General features: G+C 46.6%; 1 protein-coding gene across 7 annotated transcripts in view; it reads right to left on the bottom strand.

Moving 5' to 3' along the window:
* Positions 1 to 23,299, bottom strand: part of Thada (THADA armadillo repeat containing) — a 301,348-nt gene that overhangs the window by 22,655 nt on the left and 255,394 nt on the right. For all 7 annotated transcript variants that reach the window (XM_038318638.1, XM_038318640.1, XM_038318639.1 and 4 more), the window contains 4 exons: positions 22,581 to 22,699; positions 21,922 to 21,994; positions 19,840 to 19,993; positions 16,493 to 16,624 (listed from right to left, as the gene is read on the bottom strand). In XM_038318638.1, coding sequence (XP_038174566.1) covers positions 16,493 to 16,624; positions 19,840 to 19,993; positions 21,922 to 21,994; positions 22,581 to 22,699 — 478 coding nt within the window. The remainder of the gene's footprint in view (positions 1 to 16,492; positions 16,625 to 19,839; positions 19,994 to 21,921; positions 21,995 to 22,580; positions 22,700 to 23,299) is intronic.

Here is a 23,299-nt window from a genome sequence, read left to right as displayed (position 1 = left end):
GGCAGCATGTGGGCTCTGGGGACATGGCTCAGTTTGTGCAGTGTTGCCACGTAAGCCTGAGTACAGAGTTTGAATTCCTGGCACCCATATAGAACGCTGGGTGCAGTAGCATCTGCCTGTAATCCTGGAGCTGGGAGGCAGACAAGAGGCTTCCTGGCGAGCCAGTCTAGCTGAATGGGGGAGCTCCAGTTTCAGTGAGGTACCCTGTCTCAAAAAACAAGGTGGAGCATGACTGAGGAAGATACCCAGTGTCAACCTCTGCTCCCATAGGCACATACACACACGGGTACCACCCCCTCAAAAGACAGAAAGAGTGGTTGGCCATGGTGCACACAACTTTAATCCCAGAGGCAGCTGGGTTTGAGATCCCAACCAGTAGGGATTTACACCAGAAGTTCCAGACCAGCCGGGATTACAAAGAGAGACCTTGTCCAAGAAAACAAAAAACAAACAAACAAAAAAAAAAAAACAACCCCAAACAAACAAACCCATGAAGAGCAGTCCTGGTTTGGCACCTCCTCTCCCAGCTTCCTTCTCCTTCCTGCCTGCTCCCTATTCACCCTCCCTTCACCTTTGCTCCTGCTGATTGAGACAAACTCTAGTGAGCTACATCTGCCATGTATTTATTCTAAGCATGCCTTGCATTATAAATATCATTCTTGTCTCCTCAAATCTCCCGCCCATCAGGTCCACCACTGTGAAACACTAATAGTGGGAGTTTAATTCCCTGTTTTCCATGGTGAGAGAGACAGCCCCATCTGAGGCAAATCCTGTGACCACTCCTTTTCTCCCCAGGTGGCTGGCCTTGAATCTAGCAGGCTGTGTCATTGGGCATCTTGCCTACTGGGTAGTTACTTAAAAAAAAGTCTGTGGTTTCTGGGGAATGGATGTTGTGAAATGGAGTGAAAAGAACTTGAAGTCTGAAACTAGTGAACTTTTCCCTACCCCTCACATGTGAGTAATGACTTGCTGATAGAAGCGGCTTTTTCAAAGATGAAAAACAACTAAGATTTATGGACAGGTCTGTTAAAAAAAAAGGCCAGCACTGCTCGTAGCCCGGGTAGGAAGGTCAGGCGATTCCTAGATCTGCTCTAGGTTGGTAGCCAGGGTGGGCAAGCAGGGTATGGGAAGAGAGAGGACAAGAGACAAGGGTGGGTGTAGAATGTAGGCAGGCTGGCCTGTTGGGAGACTTCCTGTGGACAGAGTTTCACACTAGTGTGAACATAATCCCCACATAGAGCACAGGGTGGCCAGTGAAAGCCTGTGCTCCCTTCAGGGCCATGCTGCACAGTCTGAGGGGAGATGGGGATGGCTAAGTGGATATATAGAGAAGGAGGGACATCTTCTCAGAAAGAGAATTCTGCTTCTGAGGGTTCTGTCCTCTCACTGTGTGTTGGGAAGTCACCAGAAAAATATCCCTGCCAATTTCTCATAGTCAAGTCAAATTTTTGCCCAGAAGTTACTCATGTTTGGATCTATCACTTACTCTTAACTCCTGGAGGAGAGAGAGGGAAGAGACGGACTAAGGTGCTGGTGCAGTGTGACACTGCATGTGACAACCTCCTGAGCCCTCTGGGTGTAGAGTCAATGATTTCAAGTGTGGACTTTAGAACTACATTTTCAAAGGATAAAAATAGAGTGTGGACTATCAAACAGGCCCCCACCACTCCACAGGCTCGAGCGGCCAAAGGAACTACAGCATCAGGACCTGGTGGCAAGGCTTGTAACACCAGGGAGCTTCACTCTCTGATATGACAGGGCTGAGTACCTGGGAAGCCTGGCCAACCCTGCCTTCAAGGCTCATTCTGGCTCACAAGGGGCCACTGGATTTACTGGGAGGCTAGGCAGGAAACCTGACCACCTTGACTCCAGACTTATCTTCCTCTCCAAAACCAGAGCACTGCAGAAGCCAGGGCGTGAGTAGCCATATGTAGCCATCTTATGTGCCAATGTGCCAGCTAACTTCCTGGTGCTGGAAGCCTCTGTCCTTAAAAAGCTTTTGCTGTGGGTGAGTAGATGAGAAACACCAGAATTGAAGACTGGAGTGACCAAAGAAGACAGAGTACTGAGGTCTGAAAGGCCATATGGAAAAGGAGGTCCAAGGAGCTGGATGGGCCTTAAGACCCCAAAACACTTACTTATGCAGGCTGACCCAGCATAGCCCAGGGCAGTACTCACACAGGCATGAAGTGGGTACAGGCAATAGGAATCTATAAGAAACTAGGACTCTAATTTACCCCTTCTTGGGTCTTTCCAAAGTATGACTCTGCCATGTTACTCCCACATCTCTATTCTTTAGACTACTAAGTGCCATCACCTAATTCATTCTCTTTATAGTCAATTCTAACTACATGGTGATGTAACCGCAAGGCTTGTGTGCTTGTCTTCTAACCAAGCCTTTACATTTTGGGTGATGGAGGGGCCTCAGAAGTGGAACCATATTCACATTTATAAAGATACTGATAATTTTCCAGTCAAAATTCTTAATTATTTCCCTTTCTCGTAAGCTTGGCTGTGTGAGTTACTAAGAGAAAAGACAACATGGATACAGGTGAGGTAAAATCTGCTGTCTATGAATGGCTCCCGGTAGCCAAGGCTAGGGGCTCAGTAGCATGCATGTCCGAGTCCCCAGCTGCTAGTCTATATGCAACCATCTCTCCTCAGCACCAGACCTCTGTAAGAACAAGGGGTGGCACGTGAGAAGTGTGCATCTGTCTTCTAAGCTCACCTCCCCATCACAGGGAGAAACAGACATTTTAGCTGAGCATGTGGGCAGTGAGCTCAGTCTGACAACCTTGGGCCTCTGGCTGAGACCTGTAGAGTGCGAGCAGGTCCACTGATGTGGGGCGGGGGTGACGTAACTCCTACAATGGCCCGCCCTTCCTCCCTAGTCACCAGACTGTGCACATGCAAGTGGGGCTGGACCTCCCACCTTGGACCACAAGAGGGGCAGCGCATATTGACACTGCAGCAGTAGGAAAGAAGGTGTGGGTCCCTTGATGACAGAACCACCACAGCAGCCTGCTGGGTCATCTGCGTTAGGGAAAGAATTCTCTGACTCGGTCTGTGTTGCAGACACCAGATTCACACCTATTAAAACACCAGTGGTTTCATGCTTGAAACTGCAGTCCATTTCGACATGGCTCATTGGCTCTACTCGTGCTGTCACTACCTCTGCTGGAGATATGGGAGGCAGGCAAGATCAAAGAGGAAGAGAGGAGCAGAGAGAAGAGAAGGTCAGGCTTTTGATTCTCACCACGTAGCTCTAGCTGGCCTGGAATTCAGAGATCTGCCTGCCTCTGCTTCCCAGGTGCTGGGATTAAACATGTGCCACCAAACCCAGCTTAGTAATTCACTTTGGTAAGCTCCATCAGTACACTCACTCAAGATATCTCTCCCTTTTAGACACGCAGAACACTAGCTGCCTCAGAGAGCTGGCTAAAGCCCAGCCCCTGGACACCTATCCTCTCCAGTGACCATACATAAAGACACATCCAAACTGCTGTCCTGTGCTCTTTACAAAACGGTACTGCCCAAATGCAGACACGTACTCCCAGCATGGGTCCATGCTTCCTCCCCAAGCAATCACAGCTACAGCCACTTTCCATTCTGTTCTGCTTTGAAGAGCTCTCGTCACGTGGATTCTCAGTCAAAAAAGGGAATAAGAAACAAGAAAGTCCAGGTTAGCCTGCTCTAAGTAGGACATCTGAGAAGAGGATCTGGAGGAGTTTATGGGTAGGATGAGGGTTTTCCAGAGCACAGACAGCACTCTTTACTCTCACTTAGATAATGGTAGGATGCTAGAGCAAGGGCTTCAATATGGCCTATGCAGGGTCCACGCTTGGGCTTAGTTCCTGCCTTGCCAACCCTCAGGCTATATCGTGTTACAACAGCACAGACTGGACAGCTGTATGGTAGTTAGTATTGGGAGAAGATATCTGGGGCTGAACCAATGCAGGGGGCCAAGGACATGTATCTGCTCCGTGGAATGTTCAGGCATTGAGGAGAAATCGGGGAAAAGCTGCTCACCAGCAGGCTCCTTACTCACCTAGCCAAACCAGGAGTGAATGAGACCAAAGCCTATCTCCTTCACCATTATTCCCTCACTCGGCTGAGGTTCACAGAGAAAAGGCTTGGGAGATGGCATAGTCAGTAAGTGCTTCCTACACAAACATGAGAATCTCCAGTTTGATCCCCAGAACTTACGTGAAAAAGCTGAGCATAGCACACAGCTATGATCCTGGCACTGGGGGCTTGGGAGAGATGAATCCCTGGGGCTCACTCCAGCCAGTCTAGCCTAGTCAAGGAAGTCCCATGCTTACGAAAGACTGTGAAAAATAAGTGTAGATGCTCCTGTGTCTGCAAATGAGTGAACACACACATACATGGAGCAGAAGCTTGCCCCAGTGAACACAAAAATGCTGCATCCTCTGTCGCCCTAACATGGCAAGTGAAGGTTCCCACATAGACAGGAAGCCAGACAAGGAGGGATGAGCCACAAGAAGCGACCACCAAGCACAGATACCCTTTGCTAACTGGGACAGTGAGACCCTACCAGCCGCGTCAGCATCAGATGGCTTAAGCCCTAGACTGTGGGCTTATCGCCACCCACAGAGGTCAGTCACCTCAGGGTCAATGAGACTGGATCTAAGGAACATGTGAGTGGAGGCAAAATAATGCAAAAACGGCCCTCATTTCCTCGAAAGGAGCTTGTTGTCATCTCTCTGGGGCTTAGTCATTGGGAGGCCATGGAAACAATCCTATCACCTCAGCAACAAGGCTCAGCCAGAGTACTCACAGGCACCTGCAACCTGTTCCCAGGTAAAAGACGTGAGTGTTAGTTTGTACCTGTTTTGTATAGCATGGGAACCAGCTGCTGGTGACGCACTGGCTGAACACAAGTATGCGTCAGGGGCCCAGGCTCCCTGAGAACAGGGACAGATGGGACAGGCAGTGTGATATGTAGTCACTGGAGCTCCACTGTGACAGTCTTCTACAGGTGATTCTGGGAAGTGGTGGAGCCTCCAGCCCACCTTGACCAGATGTCTGTGACTTGAAGAAATGAATGAGAACACAGAGAGCATTCCTTCCCTGGCAAATTGTAATTCCTACCTTCTTGTGTCTCCCACAAGAAGAGCCCTCTGACAACAGAAAGGAACACCCTGATGGCAATGGAGCAGGTCAGAGCTGGCCTTGGGGTGGGGCTATACGAAGGGAGATGCTGGCTTCACAGAACACTCTTCTTCCACCAGTGCTGCTGGAGTTCCACCAAACTCTCTTGCAGGCAGCATTTTCTTCTCTGCATCTCAGCTCACTTGTGCTAGGAGTCTGCACTGGCCTCAGAGGTCACACCTACATTTCTTTCCCTTTTTCCACGAGAATGGAGGTGTCTGGGAGGTAGAGTGAAGTGCTTCCCTGGGCTCCATAAGGTCTAACAGTGTGATAAGGCATCATTTACCTCTCTTTGATTTTAGATCCCTTATCTGTAGATCACAGCTAAAACCTTCCATCCCTGTGTGACTCCCTCCCTCTAGGAGAGACATGGAGGACAAGGACACATCAGTCTTTGGTTAAAGACCTTCTCTCATCTCTCGCACGCTAATTCTCCCTTTTGTCTCAGCTCTAGGTCCTCAATCTACTTTCTAAGCATATACCTTTAGTGTCTTCTATCACACATGATAATGGTATTTGGACACGGTGGCACACATCTAAAATCCCAGCATTCTGGAGGCGGAGGGAAGAGAATCAGGAGTTCAAGGCCATCCTGGGCTATACAGAGAACTTGAAGCCAGTCTGGATTACAAGAGAAATATCTTAAAACAGCGGAAACAAAGAAAATAAACCAACCACGGTCATTTAGAAAACCTCTAACGTCCCCTGAGCTCTCGGCTTCTACTTCCTAGACCTGTAGTCTGGTTTGGATCCCTCCCCCTGCCTCAGAAGAGGGTTTGAAAGGGCAAAGCTTTAGTCACCACAGAGTCCTGGTTTCAAGTCTGACTCTAGCTGTCATGGTCACAGGGCTCTGGACACACTACTTTACCATTCAAAACTTCTGCTTGGCTTTTGAATGAGACAAGCATAAATGCTCTCCCAGTGCTGCAAGACATTCAGAGGTAGAGATGGCTCAGGAAGAGGGACTTGAGGGAAATGTCCTTCAATCACAGCAGCTGCCACTGCAGTCCCTCTAGGAGGATATGTGTGCCCTTAGTCCCTAAGCTGGGCCTTCCCAGGATGTGTGGTCATAAATTAAACTTTTACTCAAGAACTTCCATCCTGGTGCTGAAGAGAGGCCGCAGTGTTTAAATGCACTGGGTGTTTTTGTCAAGGATATTATTTATCTACTTATAAATAAATATTTACTTTAAAATTTTATTCTTATCTATATGGGTTTTTGCCTGTGTGTATATCTGTACACAGTGTGTATGTAGCACTCTTAGAAGCCTGCAGAGGGTGTGTGGATCCTGGAATGGAGTTACAGTGTAGGTGCTGGGAACTGAACCCTGGTCCTCTGGAAGAGCACTTAAGCCCTGGGTCATCTCTCCATCCTCATAAATAAATCTTAAAAATCCATCCTGCTTGAGAAAGGAGGGGATGAAGAGGGCGAGAACAAGTGAATCTGTCATCGGCCTGGATGGAACAGATGCTCAACTAGTTAGTGTTTTCAGGAAGCAGTAGGGCCTAATGTCGCTTACAGAATCTGTTAGAACTGGGCTCTCCTACTTCAAGACAACTTTTTTCTCTTTTCTTTTTCTTTCTTGAGACAGGTTTTCTCTACATAGCCTGTTCTAGAAGTCACTGTGCAGATCAGGCTGATCTCAAACTCACAGAGTCCCATAGAAGAATTTTTTTTAACAACTTAGAATCCAAAGGCTTTAGAATAAATTCATTCATTTATTTAACTGATTATACAGTGATTTTTAGTGGATGCCAGATTCTAAAAATCAAAGAAGGGAAAAACAACAACAAAGAATCAGGACCAATAAGATTGCTTTATGGGTAAAGTACCTGCTGCCATGCTTGATGACTTGAGTTTGATCCCAGGTAGAAAAAAAAAAAGGATTCCTGCAAGGTTCTCTGACCTCCACCATGTATGCTATGGCATGCTTGTGTACACACACACACAGACATATGCACACACACACACACAAAATAAAACATAAAAAAAAGCACTACTCGGGCTGGAGAGATGGCTCAGCGGTTAAGAGTATTGCCTGCTCTTCCAAAGGTCCTAAGTTCAATTCCCAGCAACCACATGGTGGTTCACAACCATCTGTAATGAGGTCTGGTGCCCTCTTCTGGCCTTTAGGCATACACACAGACAGAATATTATATACATAATAAATAAATATTAAAAAAATAGCTTCATTAAAAAAAAGCACTACTCTTTGGGAAGTGTTGTTCTGCTGGAGGGAGTCAAAATACCAAGAACTACAGACTGCAGAGAATGAGGGTGGCGGGGTGAAGTGCACAGCACAATCTGGGCGGCCTGGTAGCCAGCCCGCTGTGGAGTTGATGCTGAGGCTGAGGCAGGAATGAGATCAATGGGTAGGCAGGTGCAGGAAGGAGGGAAGTCCAGTTCAGGACGAGCAGCCTGTGCAGAGCTGTGGCGACTAGAACAGGAGAGAGAGGCAAGAGAGAGATGGGGGCAGGAGGGCTTTTGGTATTGCTTAGGGGGTTTGGGTCTTAGAATATGGAAGTCCAGGTAGGGAAGTGGGTAAGGGAGCAGCAGCATGGATGGCCCTCTCATCATGAGCACCGTGGACAGTGTGGGAGAGGAGGAAGCCCAAAGCTCAGGCTAATGGATCTGAAGAAGTGTAGGGGAGAAGGCGGGGCGAGAACAGCATATGAAGTAAGTCTGAGGATTCGGGCTTTGCAAGTGCTTGCTGAATGGTGGTCATGGTTGACCTAAGCGTTTCTTGCTTCACACGTGCAGGATGGAGGCCAGGTGTATTGGATTTCCCATAAACTGGAATATAGATGGTGGTGAGTCTCCTGGCTTGGATGCTGGGAACCAAATTTAGATCCTCTTTGGGTAAAATGTGCTCTTAACCTATGAGCTGCCTTTCCAGCCCCTGGTCTCTCCCTGAAAAAGACTGATGGATCACACACGGGACTAAACTTGTAAGGGTTTTAGAAACAGTGCACCTGAGCAGAGTAGGAAGAACCTAAGGGAAGGCAGAGGGAGGAGGGAAGAGATGCTTGGAGACCTCTTTTGGGCCCAACCCTGCAAAATGCCTGTGTGTTGGCAGGAAGGACACAAACAGAGGCCAACTAGTGTGCAGCCTTCAAAGGTTCTGGAGGTGCAGCCACCTGTGACTCAGCATAAATCTCCAGAGGCCAGAGGCCCTGCTGACTGAGCTATCTCACCATGGACCCACTGTAAAATGTCACAGTGACCTAGTACTGTATCTCTTCACTCAGGCCTTCTTCCCTGATTGCTCAAGGGTTGGAACATATGAGGAGTGTCCATAGTTTATGTTGGCTCACTGGCTTTATGTGGGTGACAGTGGTGCACATATGTTATGTGTGTGTTAGGGTGGTGATGGGAGAAGAACATTTTGGGAGGAGTTGAACAAGTGTGGGTTTTCCCTTCCTTTGTTGCCCAGGGCTACAGGGCTGTCTGGACTTGATCTATACAAGGTCACCTGCCTATGTTCCTGTTTCAAACATTTACTTCTTCATCTGGTGAGGTACAGAGATAGAGACAGAGACCCACACTGGAGCACTGGACTGAGCTCCCAAGGCTCAGATGAAGAGCAGAAGGAGGGAGAACATAAGCAAGGAAGTCAGGACCGTGAGGGGTGCGTCCACCCTCAGAGATGGTGGGACTGATCTAATGGGAGCTCACCAAGGCCAGCTGGAATGGGGCTGAACAAGCATGTGATCAAATCGGACTCTCTGAATGTGGCTGACAATGAGGGCGGACTGAGAAGCCAATGATAACGACACCAGATTTGGATTCTACTGCGTGTATTGGCTTTTTGGGAGCCTAATCTGTTTGGATGCTCACCTTCCTAGACCTGGATGGAGGAGGGAGGGCCTTGGACTTTCCACAGGGCAGGGCACCCTGACTTCTCTTAGGACTGGAGAGCGAGGGGGAGTGGGAGTAGGGGAGTGGGAGGGAAATGGGAAGATGGGGGAGGTGGAAATTTTTAATTAATAAAAAGAAAAAAAAACAAAGCAAAACATTTACTTCTCATAGTTTCTGTATCTCACTTATGCTTCCATTCATTCTTCTGTTTCTCTGCCAAGGCTCACTATGATTCTAGTTTTATGTCATGTGCAGGAGGCTCCTTCAGGGTCTCCCAGTTAGCCTGTGTCCATGGCCTCTATCATCCCAGGCTAGTTCTCTGCTCCACAGTCTGAGGCCCAGGACTCAGAGGTAGGCGGAAAGGGCCCAGGACATGGCTGGCAACTGCAGACAGTGAGTGAAGTAGGGGCTGCTACAGCTTGCATGCGTCAGTACTGAATGGGAGCCGCTAGCTGCTTCCACTAGGGATGCATGGCTCAGTTGCTGGTTTTAGAGTGCCATTCTCAGTCTCCATAGCAACTAAGGATTGACTGGGTGGAAGATCAAGCCATCAGTGAAAACTGAGCACTCACAGAAGACAATAGCTGAAACTGGTGCACATCTAGAAGCCCAGCGCTCAGGAAGGAGAAGCGGGGATCAAGAATTCAAGGTTAGCTTTTATAATTGGAGGCCAGTCTGGGCTATAGGAGATCTCAAGCAAACAAACAATCTCTAATCCTGGACAGAGCAACCCACAGCGTGTAGGAAAAGGAAATGACAGAAGAAAAGGAGCTAGGGTTATTTGGGATGACACAATGACAGAGGTCGTAGGATTTTTATGTGATTCTTGGTGGATAAGGAGGGTTAGACCAGGACCAGAGCTCCAAGAGGTAGAGATAAAGGTTGTTACATCTGTCTGTTTACATATTCTTTGTCCTCTCCTCTGAGACAGGATTTCTCTGTGTGTAACGCTGGCTGTCCTATAACTTGCTCTGTAGATTAGGCTGGCATCAAACTCACAGAGATCTGTCTGTCTCTGTCTCCTAAATGCTGGGATTAAAGGTGTGCGTCACCACTGGCTAGAACTTGCTTTGTATGTCAGGCTGGCCTGCTGCCTCCTGAGCACTAGTATTAAAGGCATGAGTCTCCATACCTGGCTCCTTCTTAAATCTTTTCTGTTTTTCTTCTAAGTAAATTTCTACTTAGAAGTTGGCCTTCTTGAGCTCAAATACCTGATCCCTTGTTAAATAGCTTTTTTTCTTTCTTATCCTTTATCAAGGCAAACAGACTGCTGGTCATCAGAATTAACTTTTTCTTCAAAATCTCACATGTGGGTATAGAGAAAGCCCATCCCAACCAGGATCAAAGCTTGGCTAACACTGAGAGGGTAAACAGTGAACCAGTGCAGCAGAGAAGGGCTCAGGAGGCCAGCCCTTGTTTGCTCCTGACCCATAGCCTCTCCAGCTTTTAGGAATCCTTGTTCTCATCCAGAATGCCATTTCCTAACTGCATAACCACACAAACTTGTATTTTAAGCTTAAGTATTGTCCAGGTGTTTATTCCCATATGGAATCCCATGTTCAAAAGCCCAGTACAGAACACAAAACAGGTAAGTAGGCTGCTATGGTGGGGACCTGCAAAGTCGGCTCTATGTATCTCCTGCCAGTGAACTAGAGCTTTTTTCCCATGCATTTCAAGTCCTAATCAAGTCAGCAGAAGGGTAGGACCTGGTACCCTGCCATAGAGACTCCTCTAACTGTAAACTTCATTCCTCTTTGTGTTTGTTTTACAAGACAAGGTTTCTCTGTATAGTGCTAGTTGTCCTTGAGCTCACAGAGATCCACCTGCCCCTGCTGGGACTAAAGGTCTGCACTACCATTACCCAGCTCATCCTTCTATTCTTAAGTCCCATGCAGGCCTGACACAGAGGGGAAGGTGGAGGCTACAGGACCTCCCTTAAGTTTATACCTGTGAGCCTTAAGGAGCTCCAGGCACTGCTGCTGGCAACTGTGATAGAGTGACGCACAACAGCAGAAACCAGCAGGCAAAAGGTGAAGATACCATTACCGTCCCCAGGAGGACTATTTGAGCACAGGGTTCTGTGTGCTTTCTCTTGTGTGCACTCTCCCACTCTCTTGCCCCCCCATCCCCACCTTTAAACATGTATGGGTGTTTGGCCTGCATGTATGTCTGTGCACCCTGTAGAGGCCAGAAGAGGGTGTTGGAGTACCTGAAACTGAAGTTACAGATGGTTTTGAGCTGATATATGGGTTCTGGTAATTGAACCTAGGTCCTCTGGAAGAGTCAGTGCTCTTAACCACTAAGCCATCTCTACCAGCATGCTGTTATTTCCTTTTGGTCTTTCAGAATCATTAATCAATTGTTTTCAAGATTTATTTATTTACTATGTATGCAATGTTCTTCTTGCACACCAGGAGAGGGCACCAGATCTCAGTACAGATGGTTGTGAGCCACCATGTGGTTGCTGGGAATTGAATTCAGGACCTCTGGATGAACAGCCAGTGTTCTTAACCTCCGAGCCATCTCTCCAGTCCCTCATAACCAAGTCTTACTACAAATCTACACATAAGCCCACTGTATGAAAGACATCAGAAGGCGCTGTGGTGCGAGAAAGTAGCTTTAATGCTTGTCCCTTCTATAAGTTCTAGGCCATGTCAAGTGTACCAGTGGTCAGCCCTGTGAAGAAGTAGCAGGGCTTCCAATAGTTGAACTGTGCTGTGGAACATTGTTCCCAATGAATGTAAAGGTCCCACCCTGCTCTCCTGTTTCTACAGCTAAAGAATACTTTGTCCCCTATCACCATGCCTTGTGGCTTCTGAGTGTTTTGAGGTTCGTGGTAGTTCAGACTCGCTCTGTATCAGTACCAGAGGCACAGGCAGGAATCTCCCTTGGATGCCTTGAAACCTTGAATTCATCCCATGTTTTCTTTCTCTCCACTTCCCACAAGCAGCAACCCCCAATTCTTTTGAACTCCCCAGATCTCACAAATCAATCTTTTTCTATTCTCCCATCACCACCAAGGGCATTTTGTGAGAACTGTCTGGGCTGAGTCCCCTCATTCACCTACAGTCCTGATCCGTCTCAGACACTTCCACATGTGCCTGTAACTGCACTTTCCTGTTGAAAATAACCCACAGCCGACTGCCACCCTACTACTCAAAGTCATTCCTGCCCTTTCTAGACTAGTCCCTGCTCCTCTCCTGTCCCTCCTCAGTCTGGCTCTGCCTAGGGATGTCCATTTGCAACTCCAACCTTCCCAGACCCCTTCAGCTCCAGGTTTGGGCTCAGTGTTTCCTTCTGTGTCTAATGTTCTGCTGCCGTTGGTATATCACATGTCTCTTCCGTTGGATAGCTGCCTTCTCAAGATCATCCTGAGACCCAGCAGTAAGGATGCATGCCATGGGTGCTGTGAGAAAAGCTCTTCTGCCTGCACCAGCCCACATTTACTAGCGAGAGGCATGGGTGGCTCCTGGTTTCTTTCTTTCCTTAGAGGAAAAGTGAGAAATAACTTTATTACCATATATAGACAGGGTCTCAAACCCAGGTTGGCCTTGAACTTCCTATGTAACAGGATGAACTTAAACTTCTGATCCTCTTGCCTCTACCTCCTGAGTGCTGGGATTTCAGTGTATGCCACCATGCCTGGTTTATATGGTGTTAGTGAGCAAACCCTGGGCCTTATGCATACTATGCAAGCATTCTATTGACTGATCTGCATCTACAGCCCCTTGTTCTGCTTTTTTTAAAAATTGTGTGTGTATGTGTGTGTGTGTCTATGGAGAGCAGAAGGCATCAGATCCACCAGAGATGTAAGGTACCCAATAGCGGTGCTTGAAACTGAAGTCATCATGTCTTCTTTAAGAGCAGTATGTACTCTTAACTGCTGAGCTATATTTCCAGGCCCTCCTGTTCTGTTTTTGAAACAAAGTCTTTTGTAGCCTATGCCAACTTTGAACTTCCTATATAGCTGAGGCTGGCTTTGAACTCCTGATCCTCTTGCCTCTATCTCACGAATGCTAGGATTATAGACATGTGTTGCCATGGCTCTCTATAATAATTCTCACTCCTCGAAGAAGGCCTTATGTAGTCACATCACTTAATCACTTTATTTTATTGTGGCATTATAGGTGCTGATTTGTATTTTTATGAAATACAAGGTTCGGTAGGGGTAATTGACTGGGAACAGCTAACTAAATTAATTAAAGCTTAAGAAAATCAACCTGAGTTGGCATACACCAGTGTTTACAAATACTTGGGAGGTGGAGGCAGGAAAGGTCAGGGCCAGCCTGGGAATCATGAGACCATGTCTCAAACAATCCAAAACAGAGAAGAAGAAAAAAATCAAGCCGTTTAGTGGCTCTACATGTTATGAACCAGGCAGAAGGGACAAAATATAAGGGTGCTCCTTGGTCTGAATGAGGACCATCACGTAGTGACACACCACATAGGATGTGATGTTGCTAAGATCTTTGAATTATATGAATTTGACTCTTTTGTATACAGTATTCATTCAAAAGTTTTAAGGAGGGATGTGACAAGGCACTGTAATTTAATTTAAGGGAAAAAGCCATCATAGGAACTGAATTCATTCATTTCCTCCACTCAGATTTTGGTAACTCAGGCTGGCCAAAAATGACCTTGAACTTCTGATCCTCCTGCCTCCATCTCCCAAGTGCTGGGACTATAAGCATGCACTACCATATATCTGGTTCATGGTGGCGATGGAACCCAGGACACTGCACAAGCTAGGTGAGCATTCTAGCCAACTGAGCCCAACTCCAGTCATCCTTCTCTCCCCCCCACATATATTCCAGGTTGGCTTCAAACTTGATAAGTGATTGAGAATGGCCCTCAACTTCTGATCCTCCTGCCTGCACTCACAATGACAAGGGTAACCACTGCTATTTTCTGTGGTACTGGGGAACAAACCCGGGGTTTCATATATGCTAGATAAGCTCTCTACTACCTGAGCTGCACCCATATCCCAGACATTTTTGGGGGGATATTTTTTATGTGTTATGAGTGTTTTGTCTGCATGTATGCATGAGCACCAAGTGCATGTCTACAGAGGTCAGACTAGGGAGTCAGATACCCTGGAACTGAAGTTATAGATGGCTGTGAGCCACCACATGGGTGCTGGGAGTTGAACTTGGGTCTTCGACAGTAGCAGCAGGTGCTCTTAATTGCCGAGTCATCTCTCCAGCCCCATAAATCAATCAAATGACCTATCAGTATTTATTATACTGGATTTTTTCAGTTGTAAAACTAGATTGTGATTGTCTAAAACACATTTTATTTCAAAATATTTTCAGGAAGGATGCAAGTCTGGCAGTCCTCTTACATTTGCATACATAAGCTTCTCTTCTGAACATCCAGGGTATTAGTTAGCTCCAAGAGTTGTGTCTTGGCTACCTAATAGTTATCTATCTCCTAAGAGGGATATTCTCTTATAAAAGCATAGAACAGCTAACAAATCTAAGAAATCTAGTATCAACTTTACTGTACAGATGATAATTCATTGTGGTATACCTTTTTCTCTGATCTTAAATTGTCCAATAATATATACATATATGTATATATATACACACATATATATGCACATATCATATATATATAAACCACACACATACATATATTCTATTTCCAAATACTCTCTCTCTCTAGCCATAGCTGATTTGGCACTCACCATGTAAGCAGAACAGCTGTGACTGTCAGCAATCTTGCCTCTGCCTCCCAAGTGCATGAGCCACTATACTCAGCTTTTAAATTTTTTTTATTGATCAAGATGAGCAACACAAAATTTGGTAAGTAGGCTTCCTTAAGGGGACTTATACAGGAGTTTAAGATGCAGGAAGGATCAATATATAAAATTAGGATCTCTCTTTCTTATGAATTCAGGCTAGAAGAATGTGATAATATGTTTATATTATAAATGAACTTGGAAAACTGAAAGAAAAAAAAAGGAGAGCAAAGACTACAAATTTAAAGGTAAGAGAAAACCCGCTATCTGAATTCACTGTGAAATTCTTGTTTGCTCTCAGGCAGAGCAGGTCCCAGGAGAACACTGGCTAGTAAACCTCCAAATATGCTGTGTCCTCGCTGTACACCGCACGCACCCTCCTGGGAGAAACTGTGAGATGGTGAGAGGGCTACCAATCCTCATGACCTGGTTTTGATCCCCAGGACGCACAGTGTAAGGAGAACCGACTCCTCCAAGTTATCTTCTGTGCACCCCACTCACCCCTGCCATGTGCACACACACAGACTACTAAATGTTAATAAGAAGAAAGACAAGCTTCATGGGAAAGAAGTGAAGCCACAGGGAGGGCTCATTCACATGGAAGTGGTCTGCAGGTCAGCACTGGTGCGCAGAGCACTGCTGTACACCACTGTAGCTCCTCTCGGTGCTTCACTGAAAGGCCAAGTTGGTCCTGGCTAAACTGCCTTGGAGTGGCATAATACAAGACTGTGCAAAAACTAGCTCCTTCCCTACATGCAAAGGAAAGGACACACAGTATAGCAGAGATCTCACTTCTCCAGAAGCTTGAATACTTCAGGAACCCTCCCGAGTACAGGCCAGCACAGTGCTTCAGAGAACAGCCCTTGCCGTGGGGATACAGTTACAGATACTGGATGGCTCTGTCCTTTCCTGTTCAGCTGTGACTCTCTGCCTCGGAATGACACTCATGCTTCTCATCAGGATGACTGGCCCAGCAATCTTCCTGCAGCCCAGGCTGAAGCATTCTACATCCATCAACAGTCACTGTCCCAGACGGTAGCTCAGTCAGAAGGATGCGACCTTGCTTCCATCCTAACTTGCTTCCCATCTCTTACAGCCAGCAGCCCATGTCCAACCCTCAAGAGGAGTTCCCTTTGCTTCTGTAACACTGAGATGACTCCAGGCCAGGGCTATCATGGCTATATAGTGAGTGAGGTTAGCACTGCCCACCCAGACCTCTTTCTTTCTGCCTTACTTCTGTCTCTTGGGCTAATGTCCTTACCAAATAAGGAAGAAAGGCTCAGAAAGGCAAAACTTAACTTACACATATGAAAACGCATGTAGGAACAAAATGACGGACCGGTGACTCCTGGCTTCTGTAACTATACAGATAATAAGATTTGGCCTTGTTTAAAACAGAGAACTGCAGCCAAGAAAGGATACTGTATATTAAATTTCCACATTTGGAAACAACTTTCTCTAGGAGGTTCTAAGTAGAGTCTGCAGAATATAGCTGGCAGATCAAATTTGGGAAGTGCCCTGCTTTTGTTCATTTTATTGGAATATAACTGTGCTCATTTGCCTAGGGTTCCAGCAGGTTTCTCGTTACAATGATAATGTTGAGGAAGAGGCTGAATAGTTAGGCAAAACTTAAAATATTTACTATATGACATCTTACAAGTAAGTTTGCCAATCCTGGTCCTAGAGCAATAAAGTAAGAGATAAGGTCAAGAACAAGGTACCTGTTGACTGGCAAGTGTTTCCTTGTGACATGGCTGTTGTCACGATTTCTGTGGCTGCCTCTCTGACAGTTTGTTCCTCGCTCTGCAGAAGGGTAAGGACACACCTCCAGAGAGAAAGTGTGTCCTGCAATTCTGTGAAGAAAACCAAAAGGCATTCATGTCATCTCCAGCACCACTGACAAGCACGTAGTAACACTGCTTTAACCGCAGGTGGGAGGAGGATGTTTGTGAAGAAGCAACAGCCATTCTTTTTTGGGAGGGCTTAAAAACATTCTTTTTGTTAAGACAGGAAGACCTGAGGATCAGAGCAACACTGGAACAGAGAGGACCCTGCTGGGGAAGCTTGGAGACTGTGTGTGTGTGTGTGTGTGTGTGTGTGTGTGTGTGTGTGAGGAAGAAGGGCAAGGTTTCCAGAAAGTGCGGACTGTCCTACAAGGTCCCAGGCAACTCTCTCCAGTGGCATGATTTATGCAACAAGAATGTTTTTCACATTGTCAGTCAGCACTCAGAAGGCATCTCTGTGATATCGAGGCCAGCTTGGCCTACATATAGAGTTCCAGGACAGCCAGGGCTATATATTGAGCCCCTGTTTGGGTGTGGGGGTGGGATTGAAGGTTGGTGGCACATACTAGTAATCCCAGTCTTGGTTATGAAGTGAGTTGAGGGACAGCTTTGAGATAATGGTGAGACCTTATCTCAAAAAACCAGAGTTCTTTGCAGAAAGTAGTTTAGTGTGATTCGAGAGACAGTGAGAACTCACCAATTCTGAAAAGCAAAGTATTCATCAATATCATATCTGGGGGCAAGAATCAAAAGTAGGAAAGGCCCATGAAAAAGGGCCCATGTTACATGTCACTGGGGCCTATTTTCTGCTGCCATTGTCATTGGCATGGGTTCTGCTAGTGACCATATGGAAATGCTACGGACAAACAGGCAGAATCTGCTCTGAGGAGCGTCAAGGGCCATGAGATCTAGAGTATAGGTGATGAGCAGTCACAAATGAAGTTGGGCAGCTGCAGGAAGACATTGAAATGGGCTCCAGGGACAGAATACAGGAGGATGGAGAGAGGCAGCAGGCAGTGTGAGTGCAGGCTGTGGAGCATCTCAGAGGGCAAGGGTAGCGCAGCACCCAGCATGCCTTGAGAAGAGCCTGAGCTGAGGCCCCACCCCCTTTGCCGACAGCACCATCTGGAGTTCAGCTCTTCCCCGCTCCCAGATCATGCTTACTCCTCACAGACTCTATGTTCTTTTAATTTTTGAGACAGGGTTTCTAGCAGCCCAGGCTGCCTCAAGACTCACTGTGCAGCCCTAGATTAGCCTCAAACTCCTGACACCTTCCTGCTTCCACCTTCAAAGGCTGCCATTCCAGGTGTGCACTGCCAAAGAATCCATCTTGAGTTTTCCCATAACAAGGTCACCTGAACCTCTAAAGAATTCCCCTCTTTAATCCATTTCAGGTTGGCCTCGAGTCTCTGGTGGCTGTTCTTGATGAGCTTGTGGGCCACTGGCCATCACTCATATCTTTCCTTGTTTGTCATGCCATCCCTAGCACCAGCCACTATCACAAACCAAGACTCAATCCCACAAAAGATTCAGGCTGTTTCTCAAGTCTTGCTTGTTGCGAGTGACAACACAACCAGAGTTGCTCAGGAAAATGTGCAGCTGTGCAGCACAATGGTGCTGACCCTGCTGAGAGTGCGCGACACAGAGGAGGAGGCACAGCACCTTTGAGAGAGGGTTTCACTGTGCTGTCTAAGCCAGTTTTACCAGCATCAGCCTCTCAAGTAGCTAGGACTGCAGGCACAGACTACTGTGCCTGACCTAACCAAAGTTTATTAGCCTTTCCTCCTATTGCTCTGGCTTCAATGATTAAACTGTAACCACAGGAGGGTCGCCGGTGATGTCACTTACAAGAAAGAAGTAAAAGGACAGCAAGGAAAACTGCTCCCCAGATAGAGGCTGCACAGGTGGGCACTTCACAGGTCTAACTTAAATTTCAGTGTCACCACCTAAAAACCGATTCTCCCCCTAACCCTGGAAATCTGTCACTATAACAATACTGAAAGTTCCTTGTGGGGCTGGGCCCTTGCCTGATTCTTGAGGGCCAAGCTTGAATGTAGTAAAGAGAAACAGAAAGTGACTTGTGGTCAGGAAGAGACAGGAAGTGAGCACCCAGTGGTAATAAGACCACATGCAAAGGGGGACAGGTCTGTGCTGGAGTCTGGCTCTCTGTCCCTGGTTCTCCTTTAATTAAACCCTATGTTTATAAATTGAAACAAACTCCAAAGCAATACAATAAAAACATTAAATACACCCCCACCCCACCCATGTTCTTTGTCTTCAGAGGCTTTCCTCAGAATTCATTTTCTTTGGCATCGCTGGCATGAAGCTAAACCTAGCTACTGCTCTCTAGGCATGAGAGTGGCAGTGAGGGGAGGAACCAGTTTAGAAGCCAGCTTAGAGCTGCACATCCATTTGACTATGAAATAGCGCCTTTCATGTCCCAGCTCAGAGTTGCACATCCATTTGACTTTGGAATAGCACTTTTCATATCCCAGGACTGATTTCAAGTCCAGTTCAGTAGTAAAGGGAACCATGGCCCCGTGGTGACATCCAAAAGACGCCTGGCCCTTCTTAACCTCAGCAGCATGTTGTCCTGGGGAGCACTTCCCTACGTCTTTTAAGGAAGTCCTGGCTTCTTGGAAGAGGAGAAGGTTGGGCTGAGTCTTGAAAAGCCTACAAGTCAGTCAGGCAGAGTTTATTTCTAGATAGCTGCTTCCTACTGATGACAAACAGGCCTGAAGAAGGAGTGGCAGATGACGAGGCAGTAAGGTGTGCCAGGGATGAAACAGAAAAACACAAAGGAGTACAGAAAGGGCCTAGTGAGTTGTGTTAAAGATGTGTAGATTTAGCCTGGAGACAGTGGGAACCCACTCAAAGCTCTTCATCAGTGGAGCACGGAGGTCTACACTGATAATCCTAGTACTTAGGAGGCAAGACAGGGAATTTCTCAAGTTTGAGGTTCTCCTGGCCTATACAGTGACACTGTCTCAAATGAGAGTTTTTAATAATAGACTACCAAAAGGGTCAAATTTAAAGATAGGAACGACTGCAAAGCTCGTGGGTGTTCTGAAAAACTGTGCACAGCGTGGCTTGGGTGATAAGACTGAGGGGACGAAGGCAGCTGCTGGTAAACAGCCAGGACAGGAACGAAGAGGACAGAATCCTGGAAACATGTAAAAGTGTCACACATGCTGCCTCTGACAGTGTCCTTTCTGTTAGTCTGGAATATCTTCCTGGGTTATAGATGACCTGGGTGCAGTGGGCACCCTGCTTAGCACACTTACCAAGAATGGGCTGGGGACTGGTGAGAAACAGGGGTGTGGTGCTTGTAAGGGCAGCAGCAGCAGCCAGTCTAGATGCAGTAGGAAGATGGTCTCCACAGGACCGGACAACCAGCTGGACCCACTGCCTCAGCTCAGAGGCTAGGAAATCCTTGTTCTGAGAACACAAAAGGAGATCACGAGTGATCCTGTACCTGCAGCCTCAGGAAACACCAGTGGCTCAGGGTTCTCTCTAAGCAAAGCCCCACTGGTTTTGATAATAAAAGCTTTATAGGTATATAATTCACAGACTTTTTCTAAAAATTTAACTGACTAAGACTGTATATCTGTATCTATAGATAGAGATATAGATATATATCTATATCTGTGGCACACCTATGATACTCTGACTTGTATGTGCTTTGTGTGATGTCCGGGTTAACAGATCAAGGTTTCTAAGCTTTTATCTATTCCTTTTCATGGTCAAATAATATTTCTGAGTTTTGACACTTGGTTTATTTTTAGCTTTTGTACTCATGTCTCACTTTCCTTATAATGGAGATTCTCATTCCATGTGAACTACTTCCTGGTATGCTTTGGAGGTTTCCTCTAAGAGCATGCTGAAATCCAACTGCTGCTGTGACATGTCATATGGGGCAAGGCGTTCTGAGCAGCGAGGAGAGCGGGACGTCATGACACTAATGGATAAATGCTGTTATCTCCAGGCTGGGCCAATCCTTATAGGAGTAACTCGGCCACACAAGCGAATCTTCTTTGTCTGTCTGCTCCCTTTCTTCATGCCTTCTCAGCTCGTGCCACACTCTGTCATGTCTGCAGTTATCAGGCAGTGAGAAGGCCTTCTCTGGAAAGCCTCAGAACTGGGAGAAGGAATGTCTTGTTCATGAAGCCCACCATCAGAGAACCAGAGGCAGTCTCCAAGACACTCCATCAAGGAGCTGAACCTCTCTGACTGCACCTCGTGAGCGCTGGGGCAGTGGCTCTGGAGCTCTCAACTGAGGTTCTCAGCTGCTGATGCCAAAGCACAGTTCCCACAGAGCTCTGGCAACGTGTCCCTCCACGAAGGTCCACCGTTCTCTGGATTTTTCTCTCCTTAGAAAATACTTCCAGTTTCATGAGATAATACTTCATTCAAGTTCCACACAGCTATGCTGGAGGCAACTGGTGAAGAGCAGCTGCAGGGTTTCTCAGCAGACTGGCTTCTGCTGTCGAGACTGCTCACCGCCTCGGGACGGGTCTGAGGTGTTCTGCTGTGGCTGTTTGTTTCCTGAGACAGTTGTCTCTCTATGTAGCTGGGCTCACAACTGGGGTCCTTATACCAGGGCCTTAGAAGTGCTGGGATTACAGGGGTGGCTTTTGTTTGGTTGTAGTGCTAGGGAGGGAACCCTGGGCCTCGTGCATGCTAGGCAAGTGCCCTTTTTTTACTTCACTGAGCTACAGTCCCAGACCTATTTATCTTTTAAGAAAATCCTGTCTTTCCATATTTCTCCTTATTTCCAAACACTGTTTTCTTCTATTTATTTTTAAAATTTTTATATCTCTGATTGGCCTGTGACCTAAGTTTAGTCCTCAGTCATGCCTTTGAATGACAGAGCCAAGGAATCTGCTTCCTTGTTTGCTAATGCTAACATTGGGTTTTTTACCCTGACCCAGCCTTGGACAATCTGATTTTTTTTTTTAAATTTATTTATGTATGAGTGTTCTATTTGCATGTATGCCTGCATACCAGAAGAAGGCATCAGAGCTGTTGTGAACTGTCATGTGGTTGCTGGGAATTGAACTTAGGACCTCTGGAAGAGCAGCCAGTGCTCTAACCATTGAGCCATCTCTCTAGCCCGATAGCTTATTCCCTCTTAAACAGAGTCTAGCTACAGAAATGGGAGAAAGCAATGGGCATATATGTGCTGGGGAGGGCTTCACCCTCAGAGGCTCTAGTCAAAAATGCCTAAAACAAGAGAGAAGGAAGCATGTATTCTGAGATTCCCAAAGTAAAACTCCAGTACAAGTAACATTTCTGTTGAGTTCCTGTGGTTCTGCCAGCTCTGGGTAAGAAGCCAGGCATCAGCACAGGGAGAGAGTCAGCCTCACCTCCTCACATGTCTGCACGTGGTAGGCAATGACTTTGGAGGCAAGCTTCAGAGCGACACTCTGGATTTCAGATCTAGAAAATAAAATAAAATTAAAACACACACACACACACACACACACACACACACACACACTCACAGATCCTCAACAGTTACCACATACACAAGCAAAGTTAAACATCTGAGATAAGACAGGCTCTTGTGTAACCCAAACTAGCCTCAAACTCACTATGTAGGCAAGGCTGACTTTGAATTTCTGATCCTCTGACCTCCACCTCCTTTGTGCTGGGATTACAGTTATGTGCTACCACACTGGCTTTTGTGGTGCTGGGAATCAAGTTCAGGGCTTTGCTGATGCTAGATTAACAACTAACTGACCTATATTTAACATACTTTACGCACAAATGTTTACAGATATAGTCTGTAACTTTTGCAGATATAAATTCTTTACCTGACTGTACAACTTCTTGTACCCTTTGGTTACTAGTGAGAAAACTTGATGCTCTTCTATTACTGGAGTTTAGAATACAGCTTCCAGGCTGAGGCTGAGAAAGAAACTCAATATCTGAGCTCTTAAAGGAAGACAGTGAGCAGGCTCCCACATGGGGACTTGAAGGGGTATATAGTCCACCAAGACTGCACAGGAGCACGGGGACAAACCTGTCATTGGAAGCAATATCCATAGTCCAGATCAGGAACTCCTTTGTGGAGAGGTGAACACAGCATTCTGTCTGGGGAAGCCATTCATTGGGGTTCATATGATAGAGAATCTTCAGGACCTGAGTCGAATCCAAGAAAACAAGGTAAAGAAGTACACTAGGAAAAGTCTTGTGGTCCTACAAGACTGTTTGTAACAACAAGGAGTGGAATCTATTTTCAAAAGGTCCCCAAATCTACTGATTTCTTATTTCCTCTGTAACATCTTTGAGAGACTGAGGGAGGGCCCACAGCAATGACAAGCTTGAGGGTCCCTGGTTCCTGACACCTGCACAAGAAGCCTATATGGTCTCACACATGCTAGACTGAACCAGATTCCCTTTCCCTTTGCACTTCTTAGCTTTGGGACAGAATCTTACTAAGTGCTCTGAACTCACTCTGTAGCCCAGAGAGGCCCCAGCCTCCTAACTATCTGAGATGCCAAGCCTGGAAATCTTACTTTCATTTTGACCAGGCTTTCCAGGTAGCCACCTGCCTGGAATTAGGCGTATCAGTTAAGTTAACCTCTGAGATGTGTCCCAGCCAATGGAGGCCAGGGTGACATCAGCTGTTTCTCATGACCATTCTCCATGGTCTTTCACTGCACTTGGAGCTTCCTGGTTTGACTGGTCTAGCTAGTCAGCTTTCCCCAGGGATCTCATCTTTACCCAAGTGCTGGCATT

Source organism: Arvicola amphibius, chromosome 2, assembly GCF_903992535.2.
Source record: "Arvicola amphibius chromosome 2, mArvAmp1.2, whole genome shotgun sequence".
NCBI lineage: Eukaryota > Metazoa > Chordata > Mammalia > Rodentia > Cricetidae > Arvicola > Arvicola amphibius.
Note: the sequence above shows the minus strand (reverse complement) of the source record. Positions and strands in the feature narration are given on the sequence as shown.